Source organism: Solea senegalensis, linkage group LG13 (genome assembly GCF_019176455.1).
Source record: "Solea senegalensis isolate Sse05_10M linkage group LG13, IFAPA_SoseM_1, whole genome shotgun sequence".
Taxonomy (NCBI): domain Eukaryota; kingdom Metazoa; phylum Chordata; class Actinopteri; order Pleuronectiformes; family Soleidae; genus Solea; species Solea senegalensis.
The window spans coordinates 15150868-15176588 of record NC_058033.1 but is presented as its reverse complement, the minus strand read 5'-3'; the positions used below and the strand labels follow the sequence as shown (position 1 = coordinate 15176588).

General features: G+C 41.1%; 1 protein-coding gene across 1 annotated transcript in view; it reads left to right on the top strand.

Annotated features, from left to right (window-relative positions):
- nlgn2b (neuroligin 2b) overlaps positions 1–25721 on the top strand; it is a 78162-nt gene that overhangs the window by 27022 nt on the left and 25419 nt on the right. The window contains exons 2-4 of the mRNA XM_044042922.1: positions 2255–2981; positions 12928–12981; positions 21562–21711. Coding sequence (XP_043898857.1) covers positions 2492–2981; positions 12928–12981; positions 21562–21711 — 694 coding nt within the window. The 5' untranslated portion in view covers positions 2255–2491. The remainder of the gene's footprint in view (positions 1–2254; positions 2982–12927; positions 12982–21561; positions 21712–25721) is intronic.

Sequence of the window (25721 nt, the reverse complement as noted above, 5' to 3'; positions counted from 1 at the left end):
ATTGAAATTCAAGACAAGCTACAACAGTAGCTGTTTTATTGGTGCTGGACAGGGACACTCTAGCTGTTTTTGACTGTTGGCTGCATTCTTCTAACCTTTTATACCAAAATCTCCAAAAGATTTCTTTGATTGACACAGTCTCACCCCTTTGCAGTGAGTCTTTTACAGCACAGTGTACAAAGTCATGTACTATGTATAATTCACATTAATCTTTTTCTAAGTTGGATTTTCAGCTTGACTATGCATGCACACTAACTTTTTTTAATGGGGATTCATGGTGTCATGACTTATCTTAACTCCGCCTTAGAATGCATGGAGCTGTCAGAATAGGCAGGTCTCGCAGAGGGCTTTAATGAACTGAACATTTCTCCAGTCAGCTTGTTACTGTTTTGTTCTACAATGAAGTAGAGTAGCGCTCCCATCACTATCTCTGCACACCCTTCTTAAGTCTTAATGCTCTATTTTCCTGTGTCTGCTGGCTGCTACTGGGGTGTGGGTATTGCAAGAGTTGAGGGTGGAGGGATGAGGTGTCTATCTACCAACAGTTAGCAGTACATAAAGCCTTTATCACACCTAAATGTCTCTGTCGCCTCTGTTGAGTGTGATAAGCACTGCTCATTTATCTGTAATGATGGGGAAGCATCTAAGGAAGGAACTAAGTTGAGAAGGAAAGGGTAACCCCGACATTGTGTGGAGAAAGGAATGTGGGGCCAGCATGGTTTTGCTTGTTGATTCTACAAAAAGATGTGCGGAGTCCGAGGATGAGGAGTCGCAGCCATTTTTAATACCAGTCAATTAATTAACTCCAAATCCAAACCTGGATATTTATCTTTGGAAAGCTTAATTCTTTGTCTTTTTCATCCTAGTTAAAAAACACAGAAACCAATTTTGATAGTCACTGTTTATTGTCTACCTGCACCTTATTCAGAGTTTTTATCAGAGTTCTCTGAATTCTTATCTGAGTTAGTACTAAAGACAGATTAAATCATAATTGTAGGCAATTTCAACATCCACGTAGATGTCGACGGCAATAGTCTTAGTTCTGCATTTGATTCGCTGTTAGAATCCATTGGCTTTACTCAACATGTGAATAAACCCACTCACTGCCTTAGTCACACACCCAATCTGGTTCTAATTTATGGCACTGATATTAAAAATTTCAAGATTTTTCCCCAAAACTTTCTCCTGACTGATCATTATTTACTCACATAATTTTATTATTATATTTACTCAATTATACAATAATTAACTACAATAACAAAGAAAAAAAATACACCTACAGTCAGTGTCTGTCTGACAATAATATTAATAAATTCAAAGAGCCAGTACAGCGGCCTCACTGCATATTGCATTGTTGTGGTTGCCCCATTGAAAAATAAAGTGGTGAATCAGAGGAGAGTAGGTTTAACTCAATCCTACACAAAGTTAGAGCTGCCGATTATTCTTCTTTAATTGAAGAAAATAAGAACAATCACAGGATTCTTTTCAATACTGTAGCCAGGCTGACACAGAGCCACAGTTCCACTGAACCATCTATTTCTTGAACACTGGGCAGTGATGACTTCGTGAACTTCTTTGTGAATAAAATAACATCAATTATAGAAAGAAAATTGATAATTTTCTCCCTACTAGTGGTACTGATTAATTTTTTAGCACAGTAGCTTTAGAAGCAGCAGGTGTACAGTTAGACAGTTTCTCCCCTATAGATCTCGCTGAGTTAGATCCCATCCCTACTAAACTGTTTGTGTTTGCCCCAAGCTTTCAACGTAGCAGAAAGCGACCCTTTGTTTTACCTAATTACCGACATATCAAATCTTCCCTTTGTTTGTAATATCTTAGAAAAGGCGGTGGTTGCTAATCATGTGAATACTTCTAGTCAGGTTTTCATCATAGCACAGAAACCGCTCTAGTTAAAGTTAGTAACAATCTTTTCTTGGCCTCAGATTATGGTCTAGTCTCTATACTTGTATTGTTAGATCTTAGTGCTGCATTCGACACCATTGATCATAATATTTTATTGCAGAGACTGGAGCTGACTGTTTGCCTCATTGCAAACAAAAGTTAAATGTGGAGTTCCACAGGGCTCAATGCTTGGGCCTATACGTTTTGCCTTGTAAATGCTTCCTTTGGGGAACATTATTAGAAAGTACAACATACACTTTCATTGTTATGCAGATGACACAGATGGTTTTTCTCAACTGTGGTTTCCAGTACACACTCTGACTCAAACCTGCATCCTCTTTGTCTCTCCCAGGTGGAACTGGCTCACTGACTGCAGCTCTAGACCCATCAGAAGTCCTCCAGAGAGAGACTGATGTGACCACACAGTCTACCTGAGAATGCTACCTGACCCTCCGCCTCACCATGTCGCCCTAGGAAAACTGTCCCTTCTCACACAACCTCCTTTTGCCTTTTTTATCCACATTAACCCACTGAGTTTTTGATCAACCAAAGTCCAGGTGATACGACTAAAAGAGCCTTTATTTTGGACATGTGGTTTTTTCCTTTCAATGCTGCCAGCCACCAAGGCTATGGTGGGAAGCATCATTATACTTTTCAGCAGCTTGCTAACCTCTGCCTGGTGTGGCTCTTAGGACTAGCACTACACCTGACTCTTTCCTCATGTCAACGGGTTGATCTGAAACACCCCATAGTGTCCACAGGCTATGGAAAAATCCGTGGAATCAGGAAGGAGCTCAGCAATGAGATCTTGGGCCCAGTGGAGCAGTACTTAGGTGTGCCATATGCCACTGCACCTATTGGCGAGCGTCGCTTCCAGCCCCCTGAAGCTCCGGGCTCCTGGCAGGAGATTCGCAACGCCACCCAGTTTGCGCCTGTGTGTCCGCAGAACGTGCACGGGGTTTTACCTGAGATCATGTTACCTGTGTGGTTCACAGACAACCTGGATGCTGCGGCGAACTATGTCCAAAACCAGAGCGAGGACTGCCTTTACCTAAACATATACGTACCTACTGAAGATGGTGAGTAAAAAAAAACCTCTGATTCTAGATTGATGAACTCAGACCTCGATCAGATCTGAGATTAATTAGAGCTGCATAATGTATTGAGCATTTACCATCACTGGGATATGAAAATGCACCATATACATATCACAAACGACATATACATATACAGCTCAGATAAATGTAGATTGTTCCACGTGCTAATTTTGTTTGGCCAATAACTAACCAAAAAGTTTTTCATTTATTGCAAGCTACAAATGGGCATTGTTTTTTGTAAAAATACTGCAGTGGGTTCGAGGATGTCAGCTCAGGACGCAGTCATTCACACATAAATCTAACGATATGAAGAGACATTTGGGTACGTTCAGATATTTAATTAGTGCTGCCCACTTGTGTTCGGATCGTATGGATATCTTAGTCTTTGAACTCGAAGTTGGTCAGAAAAAAAAACCTGAAATCTTTGTCTCTACATCAAACTGAGCGATGTTTTCAACTTTTACTTTTATTTTGAAATTCCGTAGCACTTCTGGGAACGGTGTCCTTATTCTAATAATATTCTGCGCAAGGAAAGCTCTTCACATCAGACAAAAGAAATAATTTATTGACAACACACTGACGAACGTGTGTGTTACTTTCTATTGGTTAGTGAGTCAAACAGTTTTTGAGACGTCTGCACTGCAGCAGAGTCACATTTGCTATCTTCCCTATGCAAACCGTCCCTGAAGCAATTAGATACCCTTGACTTTTATTGCACATATTTAATTAATTATAACATTTGATCAAATATTTAAAATACTCCCGAGTATGTTCTAGTTTGGTTTGGTACCAATTAGCCGCATTATGACATGCCGCATTTTAACGTAACACTAATTTGTTTAAATCATCCATGAACATCACATCTTCATCGCTGTAATTGTATTAGCTTGCTAGCATTAACCTTTTGCATGAGCGATGAGGAGAAAGTCACACGTGTTTTGAGTGACTGAACACGGAGAAGCACTCGTGTCGCAAATCAAAGAAAAGTGAAATCTCTGATATTAAAACTCCCTTTATATAGACATTGTATATACACTTTGTATGTACAATAAACTCTATCATTGCTTGCTTATTTGTTATTTTTCTTCGTTGGAGGTTTAATTTCTGCAGCTGACGCTATTTGATGAGAACATCTGAAAAAAATCAAAAAATTAGTGATTGGTTTACCATCATTATTCCTTTTATTCCAAATTGTTTTACACTTGCACCTTGATCTGAATGTTCTAAATCGTTTTAAAAGAAATGACGCCAAAGTGACATTTGTACCAGAACAAGCTTTCTTCACAAAACGGTGTTATACCCCCTCATGAATATTAATTAACATGACTTATCTTCATTTAAGAATAAGTAATTATGAAGAATTAATTAATTTCCTGCATCCGAAAACCTCATCAATCAACTTCGCCAGACCCACATGCAATGTGATTTTATAATCACCGATATAGTGAGTATTTGTCCCCTCACATTATCGGCCGTGTTAGCTCAGTTACAGCTCCCCCCATAGCATTGACGCAGCCTGCCATTCAACGGCTCACAGACAGAATTTTAACAACTATTTCAAAGAGGTTGTATTTGCAGTGTGAGAGCCGCAAATACAAGCGCTGTCGTTACCTGGGATATTAGCATTGATACCATGCGGTTTTAAAAGGCAGTGACAGTTATGTCAGGATGCATGTGAAGTGATGTTCTCTTCCAGGTTGTGTTGCCTGGAGTGTGGAGAGCAGTTTCTCTGGCGCAGGCTGGGAAAATGAATGCTCTTGTCACAGCTAGGACAAGACGACATCGACATTATGCTTTAAAAATGTATACATTTTTGCTTCGGATAAGCCAAGTGTCCACATGAGTTTAGTCCCATGAATGGAGAAGTTTGAAAAAACGCTGCAGACCCTCAGGAAAGACTGAAACGGATTAATTGCCGGCGGAAAATATCAAGTATGGACTTCACATCAGAGGGTAAAAATGTGAGTGTACGTGCACTAAAGCGGCACAATATGTATGTCGCACACCACACTGAGAGGATGATCTAGAACCTCCTGTGTTCTTCCCAGTATAGGAGAGGTGTGCAAATGAGAGGGAAAGATTTTACATGTAGCCATGTCTGCTTGTCAGGATCTGTCACTTACTGTCATGGGTCAGTGCTTGCATAAGGCTGATGCGGTCTCCAAGGATCTGTTCTACCTTGTTTGTTTGTGAGAGGAAAAATAGAAACTGAGGAAGAGTAAAGTGGCCCTGAAATCAAACACTACATTTTTTCCCCCATGTGTAACTTTTGTCACAGTCCTTCATATTGTTTACATGGGGGCAGTTGCAGATTATGTTTGTAAACGCTATAGATGATGTAAAGCCCCAGAAATATAGGTTAGAAATAATAGCACAATTTGATTAGATTCCAATTGGGTCACGGTAAAAAGAAAAATCGACTGTCGATTCAAAACAACTTTAAATGCGCAATATTTTTTGATTCAAAATTCAGTACATAGAGCTGCTGCCTTGAGGGTCCTTACTCTGCTGCTAAGAAAAGTTCTGTTGCCATGCTTTGTTTATGATGACAGATGCAAACATCACCGCTTTCCCCTTTGTCAAGCAAGTATGATCACTGATCAAACCTCAGCCTCTGAGGTAAGAAATCTGCTTTTCCGCTGATAAATAGATTTCCTGTCGTTTTAGCCTTCACGTTCTGCACAAACAGCTGCAATTGTTTTTTTTCAAAATATAACATTACTGTTTTTCATGTATTCAGATTCACAAGGAGCCCCAAAACACTTTGTTGACAATTGGAATACTGCATGTTATTATTTGCACTAGCCCTTTACAGCTTTATTCAACAGGTTATGGGCTGTAAAGTTTACAATATGTCATACCCCAATGAAACCAAATGATTCTGATAACAAATCACTTTTTGGCAACTAGAAGACTGCATGTTACTAACAGAGATGCTTGTTCTTACTTTTTCACTGCTGTTGTTTCTTGTTAGTCGTGTTTTCTGAAGCTAAGAAAACAACTAGAAACAAGCTAAAAATAAAACATTGCAGTATGGATGTAGCCCTAGTCCTTCAGTGCAGCATCCATGTATTTATCATCTCTTGCAATGTATCTACAGGGACCACCACATCCAGACTAAAATATCTCAACAAATCTAGTGTAGGATGAATTGCCTAAGAGGATTAATCTTCCTGACTTGTGTGATCCCTTGACCTTCTCTCTACCGCCAGCAGATTGTTTTTTTTTTTTTACTGAAATGTCTCCTGGATGTCGGGTGGATTGTCCTGGAATTTGGTGCTGACATTCCCTCAAGATGAATCCTAATCCTTTATCGGTAGCGCAACAACGAGGCGATGTTTGTGGTTTTCAATTTAGAATTCTCCACAACTGAGTGCATATGGCGACAACTCCATCCTGAAGTATAATCAGGACTTTAGATGAAGAGATAGTTCAGTTGTGTTGAAGTGTGGTGGTCGGTGCTGACAGTGCACCAAGGGACACAAGGAAGAGCAGATTTTAGCCAGTTAAGTGAAGGACCACCTAATTAAGCCTATGCCCGCTTAAGTCTACGATATTTTAAGATAAAGTCTGCCCCGTTTATCTCGTCTCTTGACATGAGAGTTTTACATTCTGTAACCTTCTCCACCACACCAACGTCCACCGAGAAAATGTGTGGTTCCACGTCACAGCAAACAGGAAGTTCTCATCCTCTCCTTCCTCCGTTAGTTCTGGCGGGTTGAAAGTTCATTGACATTGTGATATTTTGTGACCTCTTCATTCTACATTTACTCCCCGATTGGTTCTTATTGGCCGCAATTCAACCATCAGCTGTGAGCAAAAAGCTTCATCTCATCATTGGACATTACGGACTCAAAACTAGTTATACGAGTTATACATGTTGTACAACCGCTCACTCCACCACAACAACTTCCATGGAAAAAATCAGAGAACTTTATGCCTCTACTAAAATTAAATTAAAATGTGTGATTTTGTGACTTAAGTGTTTAAAATCCTTCATTATCTCATGGCATATACTTACCAAAAGATGCAGCTGTAGACCAGGAGCTCCCTTGTCCATGTGTGCTAAAAACACTGATTTTCTCAATGGACTCTGGTGCAGGATAATGACTGGTGTACAGACCTTAGTCTCCAATAAAAAAAAAAAAGAGGCTTTTTAAAGTTGGGATACATTGGTGTAGGTGTAGATTTTATTATGTGAGCCTTTTATTAAGTGGCTAGAACCTGTTTTTTTTATTATTTTTTTCCCCAGTGCAGGGGGCAATAAATACTTTTAAGGCACAAATTGTAACATGTACCAGCAAAGTGAGGCATTTAGCCAGTGGTGGCTGTCGGTGCTTTGGCAAGTGAATAGTTCCGTTTCCACTCACAGTCAAATGTTGTCGGGCCAGAATAAACTGGCAGCACAGATTCACACACTCCCCACGATCAGAATGTTTCGGTGCCAGGTATGACCTGCACAACTTGATTTTAGTACAGTGGAAAACAACATTACATTTAATCTTCTTGGTCTGCCTATAGCCCCCATTGGCTGCCGAAATTCTCTCACAACCCAATCCCACTGGTGATTTAGCAGGTTTAAACAGTTGTTTTGACCAGTGAGAGTGTGTTAAATCAGCATTCGGCTCCAATCGACAATGCTGGGATGGCAAGACCCGCAGAGCACATTACCTTCTTGCGGTTTACATTTCGGAGCAGCGCACTGGCACACATCCAGCCATTTGCAAGTGTCTATGAAGTTGTACTTAACTTTTACAATTTGAGCTCTCAGTATTTTCATTTAATTATTCAGATGAGTGGGAAGATCACTTGAAAGAGGCACCAAAGTGTAAGATACAAATGAGTAAAAGGTGTTATGGTTGTTTCCTTCTTCCTCTGACTCATTTTTGTTTCCGTCACGTCCATGATGTCACATTTTTGAGATGAAACAAAAAAAGCACCAGAGGGCAGACCAACCACTGGCAATGGAAACTGCATTAATCACTCTTTTTCAGCAGGTTCACCCAGGTTCACAAAATCCCCAGTATAGTTGCTAATTTTAGTGTGAAAGAGGCTTGACTGCTTTTGTCATCGGACAAAAGCAAATTCACAGCTCTCTTTTCTTTCTGCCTCCGTTCACCCTTCCTCTGCTGTCCTCTCTGAAACCATCCCTGCATCTCCTTCTCTCTTCTCCATCTTTATGCAGATGGCGGCAGAAGGGGTCACTGTTCTGAATGCAAATGAGCATTTTCAACACACCCCTCCCACCTCCAGGCCACTATATAGCCTGCTACTATTTAAACCCAAATGGAATACAAATAACTTCTCAGAATAATGTAAATAACACAAATGTTTCAGCTGACTGAAGAGTCGGCTTTACACTCTCCATTTATCTCCCTCCCTCCTTCTTCAGCGTTTGCACTAACTCTCCTGTGTGGCTGCGCTGCTCGGCAAGAGCACTGTCTCACTGCATTCCTATTTTCCCAAGACACTCCTCAGCCAAGAGCCTAAGATCCTTCATTTTTATTGCTGCTAGAGCAGCCATTTACCGCGCCTTTATTAAAAACCATATTTCAAGAGGCAGGACGGTGGAGGCGAGGATGGAGCTGGAGGCTGCAGGCACAGTAAGAGGAGGAGATGGAGAGCAGAGTGAATGTACTGGAAGCTGCCGCCTGGATGGGGGGGGGGTGTGTTGATCCAAAGCCGTGTCTGACACCTTGTCAAGCAGACAGGCCACCACAGACATGACATACTGCAGCTTCATCCCATTTACTGCACTGAGGAAATGGAAAGGGAAGGGAGACAGCTTGCTCTCTGGCCACTGGTTCACTGAACCGAAAAGAAACGCTGTTGACTAGAGAGACGGAGCTACATTAGGTCAAACTGTACAGGGACGAGCCAAGCCTTATGCTCCTGTGTCGGTCAACACATACTGACCAGTAGTAGTAGTAGTAGTACTCGCAGTAGTAGCGACAGAACCTACTGGCAGGGTTTTCTGCTGTGTTGTTTGGAAATATTGTGTGTTTCCTCTGGCAACATCTTTACTATTTTCCCAAACTCATACATAAAAAGTCTGTTGACAAGATTGTGCCCATTGTAATTTGTTTGTTTTTTTGTAACAAATGAATAATTTATTTCTTAGTAATCCGTTAATGAAATCGCTAAAAAGAAGGGAGAGGGCAACTTCACTGGCTGTTTGAAGGAAAATTACGCATATGCAATCTATGAAAATAACTTGTATCCCACAGATTATTTTTGTTTTACACATATGTGTGGAGAACATACATATCTTTTGACTTTTTCCACTGCTTTTTCAGTGATCCACATGAGATGGTTTTTTTAAGCCAGATGCTCTTCCTGATGCATCCCTCCCCATTTATCCAGGCTAAATATCATACAGCTGAAAGTAACTCAATTCAAGTAAGAATGCAGCTAATTTTTCCAGATTGTCTTCCATTCAAACTGAGGTGTTTTTGCGACCTGCAGATTTGCCCCCTGGTAGCTATTGAATACACTTTTACTTCTTGGCTAGACTCACCTTTCAAACCAGAGCTCTGTGTTGCCTGAATTGTTGTTTCAAACACTTCCACAATATTCTGACGATCAATTTACCTTTTTGTTTTTCTACTTTTGCTCCTCGACTGCAAGATCCAACTTGGGAAGGCTGCATTCTGATAGTCCATTACAAAATAAGACTGTTTGCTTGAGCAGAGCTTACCCTCACATATAGTTTGCTCCTTTATTGAACATTAGAAAATGAATCAAATCAGGGAGCTCTCCATTAAGCAGCAAGGTGTGGTTTTAGAGTGGTGCTAAGTAGTGGAGGAGTGCTGACAAGACGGAGGTATAATGTGCCTTTTTATCCATTACCGGTCTGTCTACCTGTCTTTTGCACTACTGTATCATGTCCCTTTATGACAGGAAGTGCTTTCTGGATCTGGCGCCTGCATAGTGCCACTCGGAGGATGCAGCAAATTCATTCAGCATTGATCCCCTCTCCATTTAGACAGCAGATAAACATTTTATATCAGAAAACCATATCCATATGGGGGGGGTGAGTGAAAATGCAGTGCAGAGTGCCGTGATGCTCTCTTTCACCACGTGTAGCGGTATGAAAGGAAAACATCTGCAAATATCGCTTCACTGTGATGTTAGCGGCAGATTGACAGAAGGAGACATGTCAGCACTGGCAGAGTGATAAACCACCCTTTGGCAACTGAATGTAGAGTATTTAGAAAAAAAAATAAATAAATAAGTGACTGCAACGAGAACTGGGTGGGAACAAGGAGGCAGATGAAAAGGACACTCTGAAGACGCTTCCTGGGGCATGTGGGTGTTCAGCGGGTGTTTTTTTTTTGTGTTTCTTGAAACCATGTGAACCAAGGGGGCAATAGTTTTTGTAGAGGAACATATTGACATATGTACATACATTATTTGTATGCTGCATCCTTCGCCTGAATTATAACGGCACATCGAATTTTTGAAAGGCTGAAGTGTGTAACCTTTGTTGATTTTTTGTTGTCGTTGATATTATTCTGCCTCTGGTCTTTGTGAACAAAAACGTCCATCTTCTACCACTTAATCCTCCACATGAGGAACCACACAGGGGGGGTGAGCTGTGCCAATCTTAGCTGACATATGGCGACAGGCGGGGTGCACCCTGGACACAAACAACCACCAAGGGTGCTAACCACCACACTAACCTACACCAAATTATTTGTATGCTGCATCCTTCACCTGAAAACAAGATCTGTCAAGCAATACTATCAGACCTGACCGAGGTAGTGTCTGTATATACAGTAGAGGCAGCGCAGGGGGTCGGTAGCTTAGGTTAGGTTTATTGTTTATCATTTTTTAAGCAGTAGAATTCACTTCTGAAACTTTTCGCGGGCACAGCCTTTGTGTTTTTTACGCGTAGTCCAAACTTGCAGCTGTCTTGCTTTACGAGTGCAATGTTGCTGATACTTTGCCCCATCCTGACATAAAACAAGAGAGAGAGAGAGTCCCGAAGAGCCAAAAGTATGGCAACATTATGTGAACTCATTTGTCAGTGGTTTAAATGCAACCGATAGTCGTTGATATTCAAAAATGACATACTGCAGCTTTAATGGTCCATTGCAAATCTTCTGTCACCCCCTGGGGACTTCTTGTTATCAAACCACTGCCAGAAAACTCTCTCTCTCTCTCTCTCCTCTTATTCTCACTGAAAGATACATTTAGATTTTTCAAAAGTCATAAGTTTGTTGTTGATCTTTCTTTGGACGTAATGTTACTCGTATAGTCCGGCAGTGGTTTAAGGAGCGCCTGATTTGCTTTGCATTCTATTGGCAGAGCACGAGATTAAAATGCAGTGGTGAACTGTGAACATACAGGTTTATTAGTAGCAGTGGAATCCAACTTTTAATTTATTACTCTGTGTTTTCAGCCATTGTCCAACTGTATACGGCTGTGTTGCTTTACTAGCTCTATGTAGCTGTTGTGCTACAGCCTAAAATGCATCACCGTGAGTGCAGCAAGGGAATGTTGTTGGGTGAGATCTAACATTTGTTTGGTCAATAGTTCAAGCATTCAAAGTAACGTCTGAATCTAACAGACAATTGCCTATACATTATATCTCTTGCCCGACTATTTCTGGTGAGCTGTCGGCCAACTATGCAGAGATGTTCTACTGTTGGTGCGTGCAGAAGTTACCAAGAGTACTTGGCAAGAATTGATAGACTCTAGTGGAGGCTGTGCTCAGAGGGATGAAGTAGTGCTCTGCTGTTCTCCCCTCACGATGCTAAAAGTTCACCTTTCTTCAACTCTAAGAAGATCATGTCAACATTTCATCTATGTCAGAAGTTTTAATCACACATTTTAGTGTAAAGGAGCTGGCTTTTATTTTTGTTCTTGTAAGTTATAAGTGAAGCTTCCTGCAATTGTTTGTATTTGTACTACAGTTTTACTTTAGCACTCAATCATCTCAAGTCCAGCCCTGAGAGTCATTCATAATGCTGCCTATTATAGACTTTTGCTTCTATTTTCAGACATCGTGGGCCAGATAAAGCCAGTTCATGGGCTGAAACCAGCCCTGGGGCCATATGTTGACTGTGACTTATAACAATGCAAAGCACAAGGCTAATTAAGCTCTGACAGAAAGCTCCACTGACAGAAAAAGACACATTAATAAGATTTTTATCAGTTCAGACTTGCAGAGGGTGACATGCCAGTGCGTTGGTTGGTCGCTGTGATAAATGCTCGTTATTGGCTCTGCCCTATGGAGCATTTAACTGGGTTCCTCTTTGACCTTGGTGTGGGGAATCCTGTCATGGGCCTTTGTCGGTATACATGCCTTGGTATGTAAACCGGTCGGAAACAAACAATTTTAAGTTTAAATTTAAGTTTAACATATACAGTAATTCTTCTCCTTACCATATTATGGTCGTGAGAAATCTGATGTCTGGTCGGTTAGCCTGGATTATGGATGGTGTTGGTGCTTTTGCTTCACAACTGCACCACTGTCTTGAGGTGGAGCAGGGTGTATCCTGTATCCTGGCAAGTATCCTGGCATTCCTTGGCTTTCTTTCCCTTGACCGAAAAGAGTGACGGCTTGATTCTGCTCATGGATTTTTCTTTACAAAGCAGCAACGTGTCAGGACTGATTGGAAGAAGGGTTGAGGGGAAGTGGCCTCCAGGGTTATTCATGAGGGAGTCCGTGACTAGACCTAAAGCAGTTGAACCAGATGAGTTTGGGAAGGGGGGCGGGGTTTATCTTTCTAGGAAACGGTAATCTTGTAAACATTTTGTCTTCAGCCACACAGTCACACAAACGCAACCAAGCGTAACATCGAACCGTTGTGCAGTTTTTCTCTTGTAATATTTTTCTTGTTTTGTTTTTCGTGCAAATGCAATCTTTTTGAATTTTGTCTCTTTTGTGTCTCTTTTTTCCCCTTTTTTTCCTGAACCTTAGGTCCACTGACAAAAAAACCTGACGAGTCTACAATGAACAGACCAAGGGAGGAAGGTATTTTAATTGCATGTTTTTGTTTTTTCCATCATGCTTATATAGCTATATAATGTTTGCATTATAGCATATACTGTATGCTAGAAATACCCATTCTGACCTGCAACCAGGTTCCTAGTGTTGGAGTGATTGAGACCATTTATGGTTATTTTTAGTGACTTTACAAATCAAGTGAGAAAAGGCTCTGAGTTGTTTTTGCAACCAGTGGAGATGTCCTCTGGTGGTTGCTCATTATATAGTTACTTCCAGTTTGGCCTCATCATACTTTTTATTCATGGTCTTTTGTGGTAGAAGCATATCAAATATGCCGGTGAGGTTAGGGTTAGGTAAATATGACACACAGCTGTAACTTGTGGTAAATGTTCTGTTTATTTCGTTCTATTTTAAGTATTTAACTACCAAGATACTTAAATGTGGCAGCCCTAGTAATATTAATTGAATAACTGGTAAAATAATACCTTCTTCCTCCTTCTTCCTCCTTTCTGTCATGCTTAAAAGAAAGACTATATACCCACTATATGATATATGGGGATATAAAGCTACACAGGTTTTTTTTCACTGGGTTTATTCGTGCTTCTCAAAGGAAACAATACACTGTAAATACACTCTAAAATAAAACATATACTGTTTATGATCTGCATTACGTGCTTATACAGTTATTGCCTTTCATTTCAGATAATACTTTTTTCTTTAAATTATTTTATGTTTGCACTTTTTAAAGACGAAGCAACATCATAACCACATAACCAAGCTCAGACATGTAAAAATGTAAAACTAAATAACGCAAGTAGATACCCTGTATACCCTGAGCTGCCGCGACAGGAGCCCCTGAGGCTTGTCTCCAATTCAAAATATTTTTGCCTCACTTTCAAAAGACAACTGCTAATTTGACTGCCCATGATACAATTCTATTCATATTTAAGCTTAGCTTATCTTATTATAGTCTTCAGAGAATGTTGAGCCTTGATAATTGTGGAATCTGACACCTTACCATTGTCATTCATTTCTATGAAATGTTTTGGATTAGTAATTGTTTCCACACATTTATTGTGGAAACATCTGCATAGGAAGAGAGACGTTTAAATTGACATTGGCCTATGGTCAGATTTTAATATGTTATGGTATTTGCTGTTAGTGATCAAATTGTTAAAGATGAAAACGCCCATAAAATAATTATATCAATACTATATCCGAATATTAGAGTAAGTTGTAAGGGAGGTGAGTTGGAATGGAGTATTTTTCATAAAGACAATGGCCATACCACCGGCGTGAGATGTAAATGGTGATTGATATCCTTTTGATATCCAGCTGTACCTTCATTTTTGACATCACATCTGCAGCTTAAGGTTTAAGGTGTTGAAAAACGTTATCCCTTTAAAACGTCACCAAGCCCCGTAACATTCCACAAAACTATTGTGACGTCCCTGCCTCCAGCTTGCACCTCGTCACGGGACGTCTCCATACTCTGATGGAGAATGAAACGTCATAGATGAGCACGAGCACATTGACAGCTGGACGTTGTTTGGCGGCATTTTGGAACAACCACCATGTACACACACACACACACAAAATGAAGGGAAAACAAACAAACAAACAAAACACACACACACACAAAACAAAAAAAAGAAACATCACAGTCTCCAACCCACCCTCCCTTGTGCCTACCAAAAAAATAGACTAATTAGCATCACTAGCTCCCCTCCCCCCTAGTATATAGTATAGTTTGATAAACTCTATGATACCACAAAAATAAAGTTATTAGAACAACAGAAGTGACCCAGCATCAGCAGCTCAGCGGGAGTAGCTGTTCAGCCGCTGTGATCTCACCTCGGTTCAACCCTGAGTTAAATGAAAATATAATTTGGTCAATTCCATGTATTTCTTCTATGTATTTCTTTATCAATATATATAATATAGTGCTATTTCATATGTTTATTGGGGACGGCCATAGTGCAGTTATAATATTCCAGTGTTTAAGTGGCAGGCAGGAGACTCAGTAAGCTCCTTGTTGGAAATATAGGAAGTGGATCTGAGTGTAACCGTTGAACCCTGTGACCCTGATCTGATTCTATTATCCAGTATATGAATTCATTCTCACTTTGTACCTGGTTGTGCACAAAATGTAAAGCCTTTCGGCGAGATGTCTGTGTGACGTTATTGCAAAACTTAGTGGATGTATTTACTTTCCCATTAGATCATCAGCAGCAGCAGCATTGCTTGCTGGGAAACCTGACAGCAACTGATGCATATTTAAGTAACTTTCAAAAAAGATTTTTGGAAATAGCTTTGTGCATTGCCAGGAAGTGCAAAGCCACAATAAAGTCTGACTCCAACCTCCAACCAATGTAATACATTTTAGAAATGAAGATTTGAAGATTTGGCAACCCTATCTGACTGATGTTGACAATGACATTTTTTTTAAAACTGACACAGCAATGGAAAGGCTATTCTGTTCTTTCTCTTTTATTATAAATCAAATCATTTTAATTCCAACAAAATCAAGACATAGCTTAACTCTTTCTAGAAGCCAATGAAAAAGTGGACAATCTTATCTTATCTAATCTTATTTAGTGCTATATTTAGCCTATATATTCTCTCTAAAATACACTCAACCATGTGTTTTAGAGATAATATGAACATGTTTTTTTAAAAGATAAAATGTCCACTGTTTATTTTTTTTAGAGCATCAAGTTAAATCCAAAGAAAACACTAAACGTCATCGTACAAGTTGTAATTTCCCTAATATTAGGTATTTAGCATGGGACAGTACATAATTAAACATTAACCTTGTATATATGTCAGCAAAACTGCTATTTTCTAAATGTAGTCCCTCGGCAAGCAATGTACAGAAAGTTCTATTCACTTTTTTATTAATGCATCATAGATAAACAATATATTTTATCCCATAATAGTTGGGTTCTTATGTTTTCCATTCAGTTAATATGAATAACTTTTAATTTTCCCAGTGTTTCTGTGGCTCTGAAATATTGAGATATTAAGATATGATTTCAGCTTGTAGTCAGATATGGTAAAAGATTGACATTAGTTTCATTGTTCGTGAGGTCTAAAACACTCACAGTGCGGTTACATTTTGAGCTAGAGAGTTGTTTATTGTCAGTGGTAAAACTACTTAAATGCAATCTTAGCAATTGCTCTCTCATAATAGAAAACACCAACGAAGCCACACACAATTCATGATTTATTATAAATATTGGAAGTTGCTTATATTTAACTGTCCAGTCCAATAGCGCACACTTTACCATTTAACTTCATGTTTCAGCCTTTTAGAAAACCAATCAAAGATAATGTCAATGGGGAAATACATTTTCCTCTCAAGGCTAATGGAGCAGAGGCTTGAAGATTGGACGGAGAGGGATTTTCCTACAAAACATAATAAAAAATAAACATCCTACAAAGAAAATACGACATAAATATAAAAAACTTAAAAGTGGCATTTTTATACATGCATTTAAACATTAAATAAATGCAAAGAGAATCACAAGTGCTTCAAAATAAAGTGTTAAGCTGTGTGAGGAATCAGCAGGGACTTTTATAAAGTAGCAGAATTAATAGCACTTGAAAATGTAAATGTGGCACAAAGGACCTGCACATGAATGTGTGACCCAAGAAACCATAGGGAAGTGAAATGTATTAAAGACGGGATGAAGTGGATTAGATGAGTGGAGTGATTGCTGCAGCTTTTTGTGTGATTTATAAATGTCTGACAGTGATCGCTGCTGCTCACTAGTGATTTTTTGAGGTCGTTTAAAACGACGGATGGTCAATTCAATCCAAGAGGAACATACAAAATACACATTTTTAACTATTTGGCTCTCTGGACATGGAACATCACCTCTATGGCGGGGAAGGAGCGTGAGCTGGTGCACAAGGTTGAGAGGTTCCGACTAGATGTGGTCTTTCTTGCCTTGATACACAGCTTGGACTCCAGTACCAGTCTCCTTGAGAGACAGGTACCACTCGGGAGTTGCCCCTGGTGAGAGGCATCGAGTGGGAGTGGGCATACTTATTGCTCCCCAGCTACGAGCCTGTGCATTGGGGTTCACCCCGGTGGACGAGAGGGTAGCCATCTCTCCCTCACTGCCAACACTGCTGCAACAGCTCGATCTTGTAGATACATGTTGCACAACATCAGAAGGATATGGCCTCTTCTAACCCAGAAGGCGGCACAGGTTCTAGTCCAGGCTCTTGTCATCTCACACTTGGATTACTCCCTCCTGGCTGGTCTCCCTGTGTGTGCCATACAACCTCTGCAACTCATGCAGAATGCAGCAGCTCGACTGGCCTTCAACTTACCAAAATTCTCCCACACTACACCGCTCCTCTGCTCCCTTCACTGGCTTCCTGTAGCTGCTCGCATCCGCTTCAAGACTCTAGTGCTTGCGTTCCATGCTACAAACGGATCCGGTCCAGCCTACATCCGGGACATGATCAAAACCTACACCCCAGCCCACCCACTCCGCTCTGCAAACCGGCTCGCTGCCCCCTCACTGAGAGGATCGCAGAGGCAGCATCCACTCTTGGATGGAGTCCCTGCTAGAACCCACTCCTGCTGGGGATTCCCTTGTACTTCAGTGCTCATGTGGGCTAGCAGTGTGGTCAGGGCCTTATTGTCTGTGCACAGCGGGATTCTTGTCCCCCACAGAAAAGTCCTCCACTTTTCAGCTGCCTACACACTGCCTCCTTCTCCACAATGGAATATTTCCGTTCAGCAGGTGTAAGTGAACGTGAAGCAAATGCTCTGTCTTATCAGGGTGCATTTGTGTCAGTAGACCCCCGTCTTTGGGGTCAAAGACTGCCAGTGCTGTGTTGTTTACATTAATTTACAAGCCTTTACTGACATCGCTAGGCACTGGAGCTTCTGTGTCTGACACCCTGACTCCCCTGACCGACGTACCTTTCAGCTGTGAGCCGCTCGAACCAGAAGTGTCCAAGGGAGCTGTAGCTATGTTCTCTTCTTCTTTGGTAGGAATGGGTCCTATTTTCTGCATCCAGTCCTGATGGTGAAGTCAGATACTACAGGACCCTGACGTGCATGTATAACAGGGTCTGCAGTATGCAACCGGAAGTATACCAGTGCCTGAAGGTGATCCTCATTTGGTAGCAAACCTTGGGATGAAAGGATGTGGCCCAGGAACTGCAGGGTTTTCTGGTTGAATTTACATTTTTCAATACTAAGCTGGAGGCCAGTTTCCTTAAGCACAGTGAGCACCGCCAGCAGATTGTAGTCACGTTTTTGCTGGTCTCTGCCATGGTTGATTACAACGCCACCCAAAAAAAGATTTCTGGACGGCTTCAAGGAGATTGTGGTCAACCATCTGACGGCTCTGGACGGGGAAGCAGTGCACCGTTAACACTGATTGGGGATGGGATGCTCCTGACCTTGACACATAGTCAGGGAATACCTCCTCAGCCTCCCGGGTAAGGTCTATTTGGGGATTCCGGAGAGGAGGGTCCATCAGATAGTCACACCTCAGGAGGAGTTTCGACCAGTCTACATGTACACATAAGTCTCAACTAAAAGGTTGGCCAAATTTTACATAATTGTTTTGGGATCTCTCCCAACCCATCTGTGGGTCCCGACCCATACTTTGGGAATCATAGCATTTACATAGCAATTTCATTACATAAAATTAACATACAAGAAAAAAAACGGCAACATATTACATAATATTCATTTAAATTGTCATGTTTTAGTGATGGTCTGCAGCACGAAAATAGGAATTTAACAGTGAAAGAAAACATAGGTTGAAGCAGCGCTGTCTTCCTCTCTGAGCATAAAATTTATGGCAGTGCTGCTGCTGCTGCTGGCCTGCTGATGTCACTCCTCCCTGTACTATCCTGGTAATGCCAGGGATAATTGAACTTGTTTACATATCCTTTGGGAAATCAGTCCCAGGTTCACAGCGCAAATAGGGAAGAGAGAAAAATAAGGAGCACGGTGGTGTGTGACTAAAATTGTATATTCTTAGCCAGTCAGCTTGTGTCATCTGTGTGACGTGTGATCCTGTGCAGCTCCTGTGTGTACGTGGCCGTGTATGTAAGACTGTGAGTGACGCACCCAAGTGCATGTGTAACCTGAGATTCAGGTGGTGATGCAGGCGGGTGTGCAAATACGTGAGTGGAATTTGTTACCACGGCAACAGGCACTCAGCGAGCCGGTGCAACAGAATGGCTGGTGCAGTTCTATTAGTGAGAGGCAGTTTCCATAGCGACTCCACATCGTAGCTGCCTATGCAAGAGTTTGTGTGTGGTATATGTGTGTGTGCGCGCGAGTCCCGTGTGAATTCAGTGTTCATTACCGTTCTTCATTATATATGGCACAATTTTATGTTTTGGTTTAGTTTTTTATTTGGTGATAAATTTCCAAATTTCCAATCAGATCACATATTGTCCTCTCTTTTTCTCTCCCTCTCCGTCTCCTCATCTTTGAGTGCTGGAGCTCATCAGGGGTAAACATATGTCTTATGTTTCCTCTTGGTCTGTCTTTCACAGAAAATGAACCACTGGCCCTGCACATTGCAGAGGGTCGGCCTAACTGGCCTGCACTGTCGGGTCTCTCATCCTTACCACACTCCATACCAGACCATACCACAGACGCTGCAAAGGGGGTGTCAGAGAAAGAGCACACACACACACACTCTCACATTCACACGTACACACTCATGCTGGCAGAATGAACCATAGCAACGCACTGATGGGTATACAATTACCAGAGAGGGACTCGGAACCATTTGCTCCACACAAGGAGCATAGCAGCTCTGGAAGGTACCATCACTGCACACAAGAGGGAAGAGTGAAACAGACATCACAGACTAAAATATGGAGGATAAGCCCTGTGGGGCAGACATGAAATACAGAACTTGTTGCCAACATTGTGCCATACTTAGTATCTTCGTCCTCTTTTTTTCTAAGAACTCATTCCCAGTGAAGGGTTACAAAATGCTCCATAAGGAGGTTTTATATACATTCACTGGGTAAAGTATGTCATTGTGATTTTTCTGACGTACATTTACTGGGTATCAATATTTAATGGTATCGACCACTTCAGTGTTCGCTTCTCTACACTGGCTCCCTGTACAGTTTAAAATTAAATTTAAAATCCTCCTCCTCCTCACGTACAAAGCACTTAATGAGCACTCCCCATCATGCCTTAAAGAACTAGTTTTACTTTATCCTAACAGATCACTTCAGTCCCCAAATGCTGGCTTACTTGTGGTTCAGAACCTTCAGTTACCAGGAACCAGCTTCCGGCGACTGTTCGGGAGGCGGAGCCTCTCTGTATTTGAAGTTAGACTTAAAACCTTCCTTTTTGAAGAAGGTTTTTAGAGCTGGCTCAGGGAAACTTAAACCATCTCTGCTATAGACCTAGACTTGTGGGAATTCCTGTGGTGCACTTACACTCACTCCCTCACAGTCACTTTCTCAGCTCCTTCTTTACCATGACAGACCATGACGATTCAGAGCCCGCGTTACTGCAGATGCCGCACCGATCCGTTTGACGACCGCTCGCTCCGAGAACAAGATGCTTAAACTCCTCCACCTGGGGCAGGATCTCACTCCCGACCAGAGGAGGGCACTCTATCCTTTTCTGACTTAGGACCATGGTCTCGGATTTTTGAGGTGCTGATTCTCGTCCCAGCTGTGAACTGCTCCAGTGAGAGTTGACAGCAGACATTAGGTCTGCCAGGCATCCTTCCTGTCATCGGAGCCAACTCACTGGTGATGAGTTAACATTTCCGGCCCTCTCTTCAACCGTGTATCCAAGACATATGGCCGCAGGTCCGACAACACGACTTCAAAGTCAAACGACTCACGGCCAAGGGTATCCTGGTGTCAAATGCACATATGGGACACCCTTATGCTTGAACATGGTGTTTGTTATGGACAATCCGCGACGAGCACCAAAACACATTGACATACATGTTTAAATCACAGAACTTTTTTATTTTGTTTCATAAACAAGCAATTATACTTGTTAATAGACCATTAAAACAGTTTGCAATTCATTTAGTAACCGATTCATAGTACAAATTCCTTTTTTTTAGTCAAAAATAGAACAATTGAAATGCTGTTTCAAATTGCGATTAGAAAAGCTTTTATTGTGCAGCCCTGCTGACCACTGTATTAGGTAGCTATTCAACTGCTGCATAACATAAGTCACAGGTAGACATGGTGTTCAAGTTCAAACTGAGCAACAGAATGGAAGTATAGGTGATTTGAGTGAATGTGTCATGGTTGGGTTAGCAGAGAATCCAACAGTAACTCAAATAACCACGTGTTATGACTAAGCTGTGCAGAAGACCATCCCTGAGTATGAAATATCAAAATATGAAGCAGAAGAGCTGCAGCAGTAGAGAAGACCACACTGGGTGCCACTCCTGCCACTTTATTAGGTGTCCTGTCTAGCTAATAAAGTGGCCTGTGCGTCGAACTGTTTAGTAGAGCTTTCAAATTAAACTGTCGGTCTGCCGGTTGAGGTTAACAGGGATCTCAATGATTGGATCACACTTGGAAATAAAATTCAAAAGATATGTGAACGCCTCTGTTTTTGTTGTGCAGATATTCGGGATCGTCGCAAGAAGCCGGTCATGCTGTTCATCCACGGAGGCTCATACATGGAAGGCTCAGGGAACATGTTTGATGGCAGTGTCCTCGCTGCCTATGGAAACGTCATCGTCGTCACCATGAACTATCGGCTTGGTGTGCTTGGTAGGTTTTAATGCACTGTGTTGAGGTGTCACCACACCTTGACCTCAGTCTGTGACGTCTGTGAAATTTGAGATGATTAATGCTCCTTTTAAATCATAAATCTCAGCAGCATTCGACTTGTGTACAGGTCTGCCATTGTCTTACTCTGAACTGGCTTTGCAAGATCTATAAATGTTAAATCTACGATAGGAGTTATTGTGATATGGTCTGGATCATTAATTCCATACCATATTTACATAGCTTAATGTTAATGTTAATAGGTCCAAATAGAGGAAATCTCCAAATATTGAGGTCCAAAAAAAAAATGGTTTGGAACTACAGAGACGCAAACATACTTTGGAACTGATATATCATCAGTGTTTAGGCAAATAATATCTGAGTCTCACTGGACCTCAGTCAGTGGCCAGAGCAGGACAAGGATCTTTTAGGTGATCACCAGTTATTTTAATTGTTTTATTGCATTGTTGTTCAGCCCTGGACTGGGGTTTTAGTGGATTTATCCACCAAAAATCAACTTCAGTTCTAATAATCATGATCGAGGTACAACAGCGTACAATTAGGAGCAATTTACAATGCATATCTCATTTGTTATTTTTAACTCACTTTCAGGAAAAATCAAATGTGCTTTAATTATTTCTAGGGATGCACTGAAATGAAAATTGTTGGCCGAAACCGAAAACCGAAGCACCGAAATGCCAATTCTGTACCATTGTTTTTTTAGTCTCATTTTGTTGTTATGGCTGGGGCTGTGGGAACTTAATTTTCATGCTTCAATAATTAATCAATTAAGAATCTATGAAAATATTTAGGAGGATGAGTGGCCGAACTTCCAGTGCATCTCTTATTAATTCTACATCTAATATTACCATTTTACTTCACTACAATGTATAAAGTATTTCTTAATCATTTACAATTTAGGTTTACCAAATCTGCTGATTCAGGTCAGGCCACAGAAGTTACACCTCATGCCATGCATTACTCAATATCTCTAGGATGGGACATTCCGTATTTCTACAAAAGTCATATTTCAGTTTTCGTGCACATTGAGTTGTAGATGATCTTGTTTTCATTCCTGCCACTGAAGCTGCTCACATCGATAACTGTTGATCGATTGTTTTCACTTAGCCAGAAAATCCAATTGTTTTGTTCTTTATTTAAATAAATGAATTGGTCTCTTAACATGTACACTCTTCACAAGAGAAATATTCAGACACTTCATGCCTACGTTGTACAACCAGTGTTAAAATAAGCACTTTGTGTGTATGTTTGTGTGTTTATTTTTGGATGGTCTTGGAGTCACTTATTTGTCCGCTGGAGCTTTGCAGTGCTTGCATGGCCTGTGAATGTGGAATGACCGTGTTTGTGCGTGTGCGTGTGCGTGTGTGTGTGTGTGTGTATACTGGACCACACATGCTGCTGGATATTATCTACAGAGTATTGACACTGGGCATCATTTTTTTCAAGGTGTTTGCACAAAGACCGCGTCAGTCATTGCAGTCGCCAGGTTGGGTAATCAGACCTTGTTTGTTGCCCCACGCCTGTTTCAACAAATCAGAAAAATGATAAACAGGGAAATGGAAGTAGTTTGGGACGACGTCCAAGAGTTTCAGAGTCTGTAAGCAGAGGGTAACATGATCCACGCTGTCATTGACTGAATGTGCCAGTGGAGACAGACGCAGAGACAAGGACAAACCGAGTTATTGTGAAGTGAGGATTTGCACCTGCAGCTTCATCCATAGTATAACATACAGTATTTGATTGTACATTTACAGTAAATTACTGGATACTAGATGTATTCCTTCCACGGCAAATCACTGTGCGTTATATTTAAAGTAAATTACCGTCCTAGATACTGTATTTTCACAGGTATCATTTTATAATTACTTTAACTTCACAGCTATGCCATATTAGTACGCTTTAGCAGTACCTACCTGTGTCAAAACTATATTTTACAGTACCTTTACACTAGTTATTCCATGCAGTCATGGTTTAGTGGTATTTTTCCTTCATAAATGCTGTTTTACTGCAACTTCGCAGTAATTAAATCCTACCCATGTGTACCCAAAGCTTTTACACATCCACACAGAAATAGAACACTATCACTCATCGAAAGCAACGTAACAGTAAAATCGAGCCGCAACAGGTCGTCGCGTCACCCGTGAGAATCTGAACAACCGTTCTGAAGCGTCCAGAATTGCGATTTAACTGGCGCCATGTTGACATTTCTGACAACGGAAGTTCACCTGCAATCAGGATTGGATGATACCGCCTATCACTCACATTTTCCTCTTTTACTTGCGTTATAAATCAAGTGAGAAGCAAAAGCTCATTTTCCCCAAATGGACTGGTGGCTGTTCAATAACTGGAAGACTGTGTTTACTGTTTGTATGGTATTGGAGCATAATACTACTAATAGTCTAAAGTCATGAATGCACACATACATGACATTAGTAGTCCGCTCAGAAGCTGCTTCATCTCAGTTAGATTTCCCTGCACTTTAATGTCCTCTTTTGCTTATATCAACAGTACCGTTTGCCCTCTGCTGGTGTAACGTCTAACTACACAGCGTGTGAGGTCCGTGGAAATGACATTTTCCAGTCGGTTAAATTCTAAACATGAATGAATTGACTAACGGTGAATTATTAACGTCCTTCCTTACTGTGATTCATGTCTGACATGTCTGAGGAGGTGTACTCATGCATTTTGCAGCACACAGGCTTTACGGTGCATGTACATCAAGGTGCAGTGTGATCCTGCTGGATGATTATGGAGGATGACGCAGCGTCCTTGATTCCTGAACACTGATGGGAAATTTTTGTATGTCGGCGAATGTGTTAGATTAAATGGGTTAGTGTACTAAGGCGATTATTCTTCTGTGTGTGTGTGTGTGTGTGTGTGTTTGCAAGTATACCTGTGTGTGTGTGGCATATTTTTGCCAGTATCTTTTTTGGGGCATGTGACAGTGACCACTACTTGGTTCTGTGGCTGTGTATTGTAACATATGCTGAACAATGCAGCATCCATGTGAATTAGTAATAACACTCCTCTCTGACAGTGTGCATTTAGAAACACAAGCTCACCATATTTGAATAGTTTTCTGTTCCCATCTTTTTACTATGATCCTCATCTCACACACACACACACACACAGACGTGTACACGTGCCAATCTCATCTCTGACAGCACTGCCTGCACCTTTAAGAGAGATATGTGGGAGTCAGGAAGAAGGGATGAAGCAAGAGCAGGAAATGGAGACAGATGAACGAGGGAGCATCATAGAGAGACAGTGAGGGGGAAAGAAACGGGATGGGCGGGAGATGGGAACAGTCTAAAAATAAACCATCAGAAAAACCTTTTAAAACCGGTGTGTAAGATTCAGAAGGGTTTATTGGTAAATGTTGAATGTACTACGCATAAAGTGGCGTATTGTTTTAAATTTAAATAGGTAGCCTTAGAATAAGCCTTTTATAAGTACTTTAGGCAAAGGACTTGCTTTATAGAGGCCGCCATCTAGTAGTGTTGTGTTGTTCACAAAAGATCCGTTTGGGTGAATGAACTGAACTGAATCACAATTCGGTCACCTCACAGTTCAGCTGAGCTGAGCTCTGTTACAACTGGAGGGAGGCAGCGGACAGCAAGTCAGTCAGTCACTCAGTGAGGGAATCCCCGCTTTTTAACCCCAAGCTAAAGGCTAATATAGTCAGGCTTTAGCAACAAGATGTCTACACTTACGAAGCGAGAACAGTCACGTTCCCTTTTTGTTTTGACAGACGTTCCCAGTGACTACAAACTTAAAAAATGAGAGGACAGTATAGAGACTCACCAATGCTGCATCGCAGCTGCCACTGTGATGAGACGAGGAGGAGAACGGGCACTTTCAAACCCGGGCAATTCAGAAACTAAGACACAAATGTAGTGGAGTTATTGTATTTCAAGTCAATACTTAATGCTATCAAGTGTATATAGTAGCGTAACAAGTACATTATATAAGGGCAATTCCTATTTCTAAAA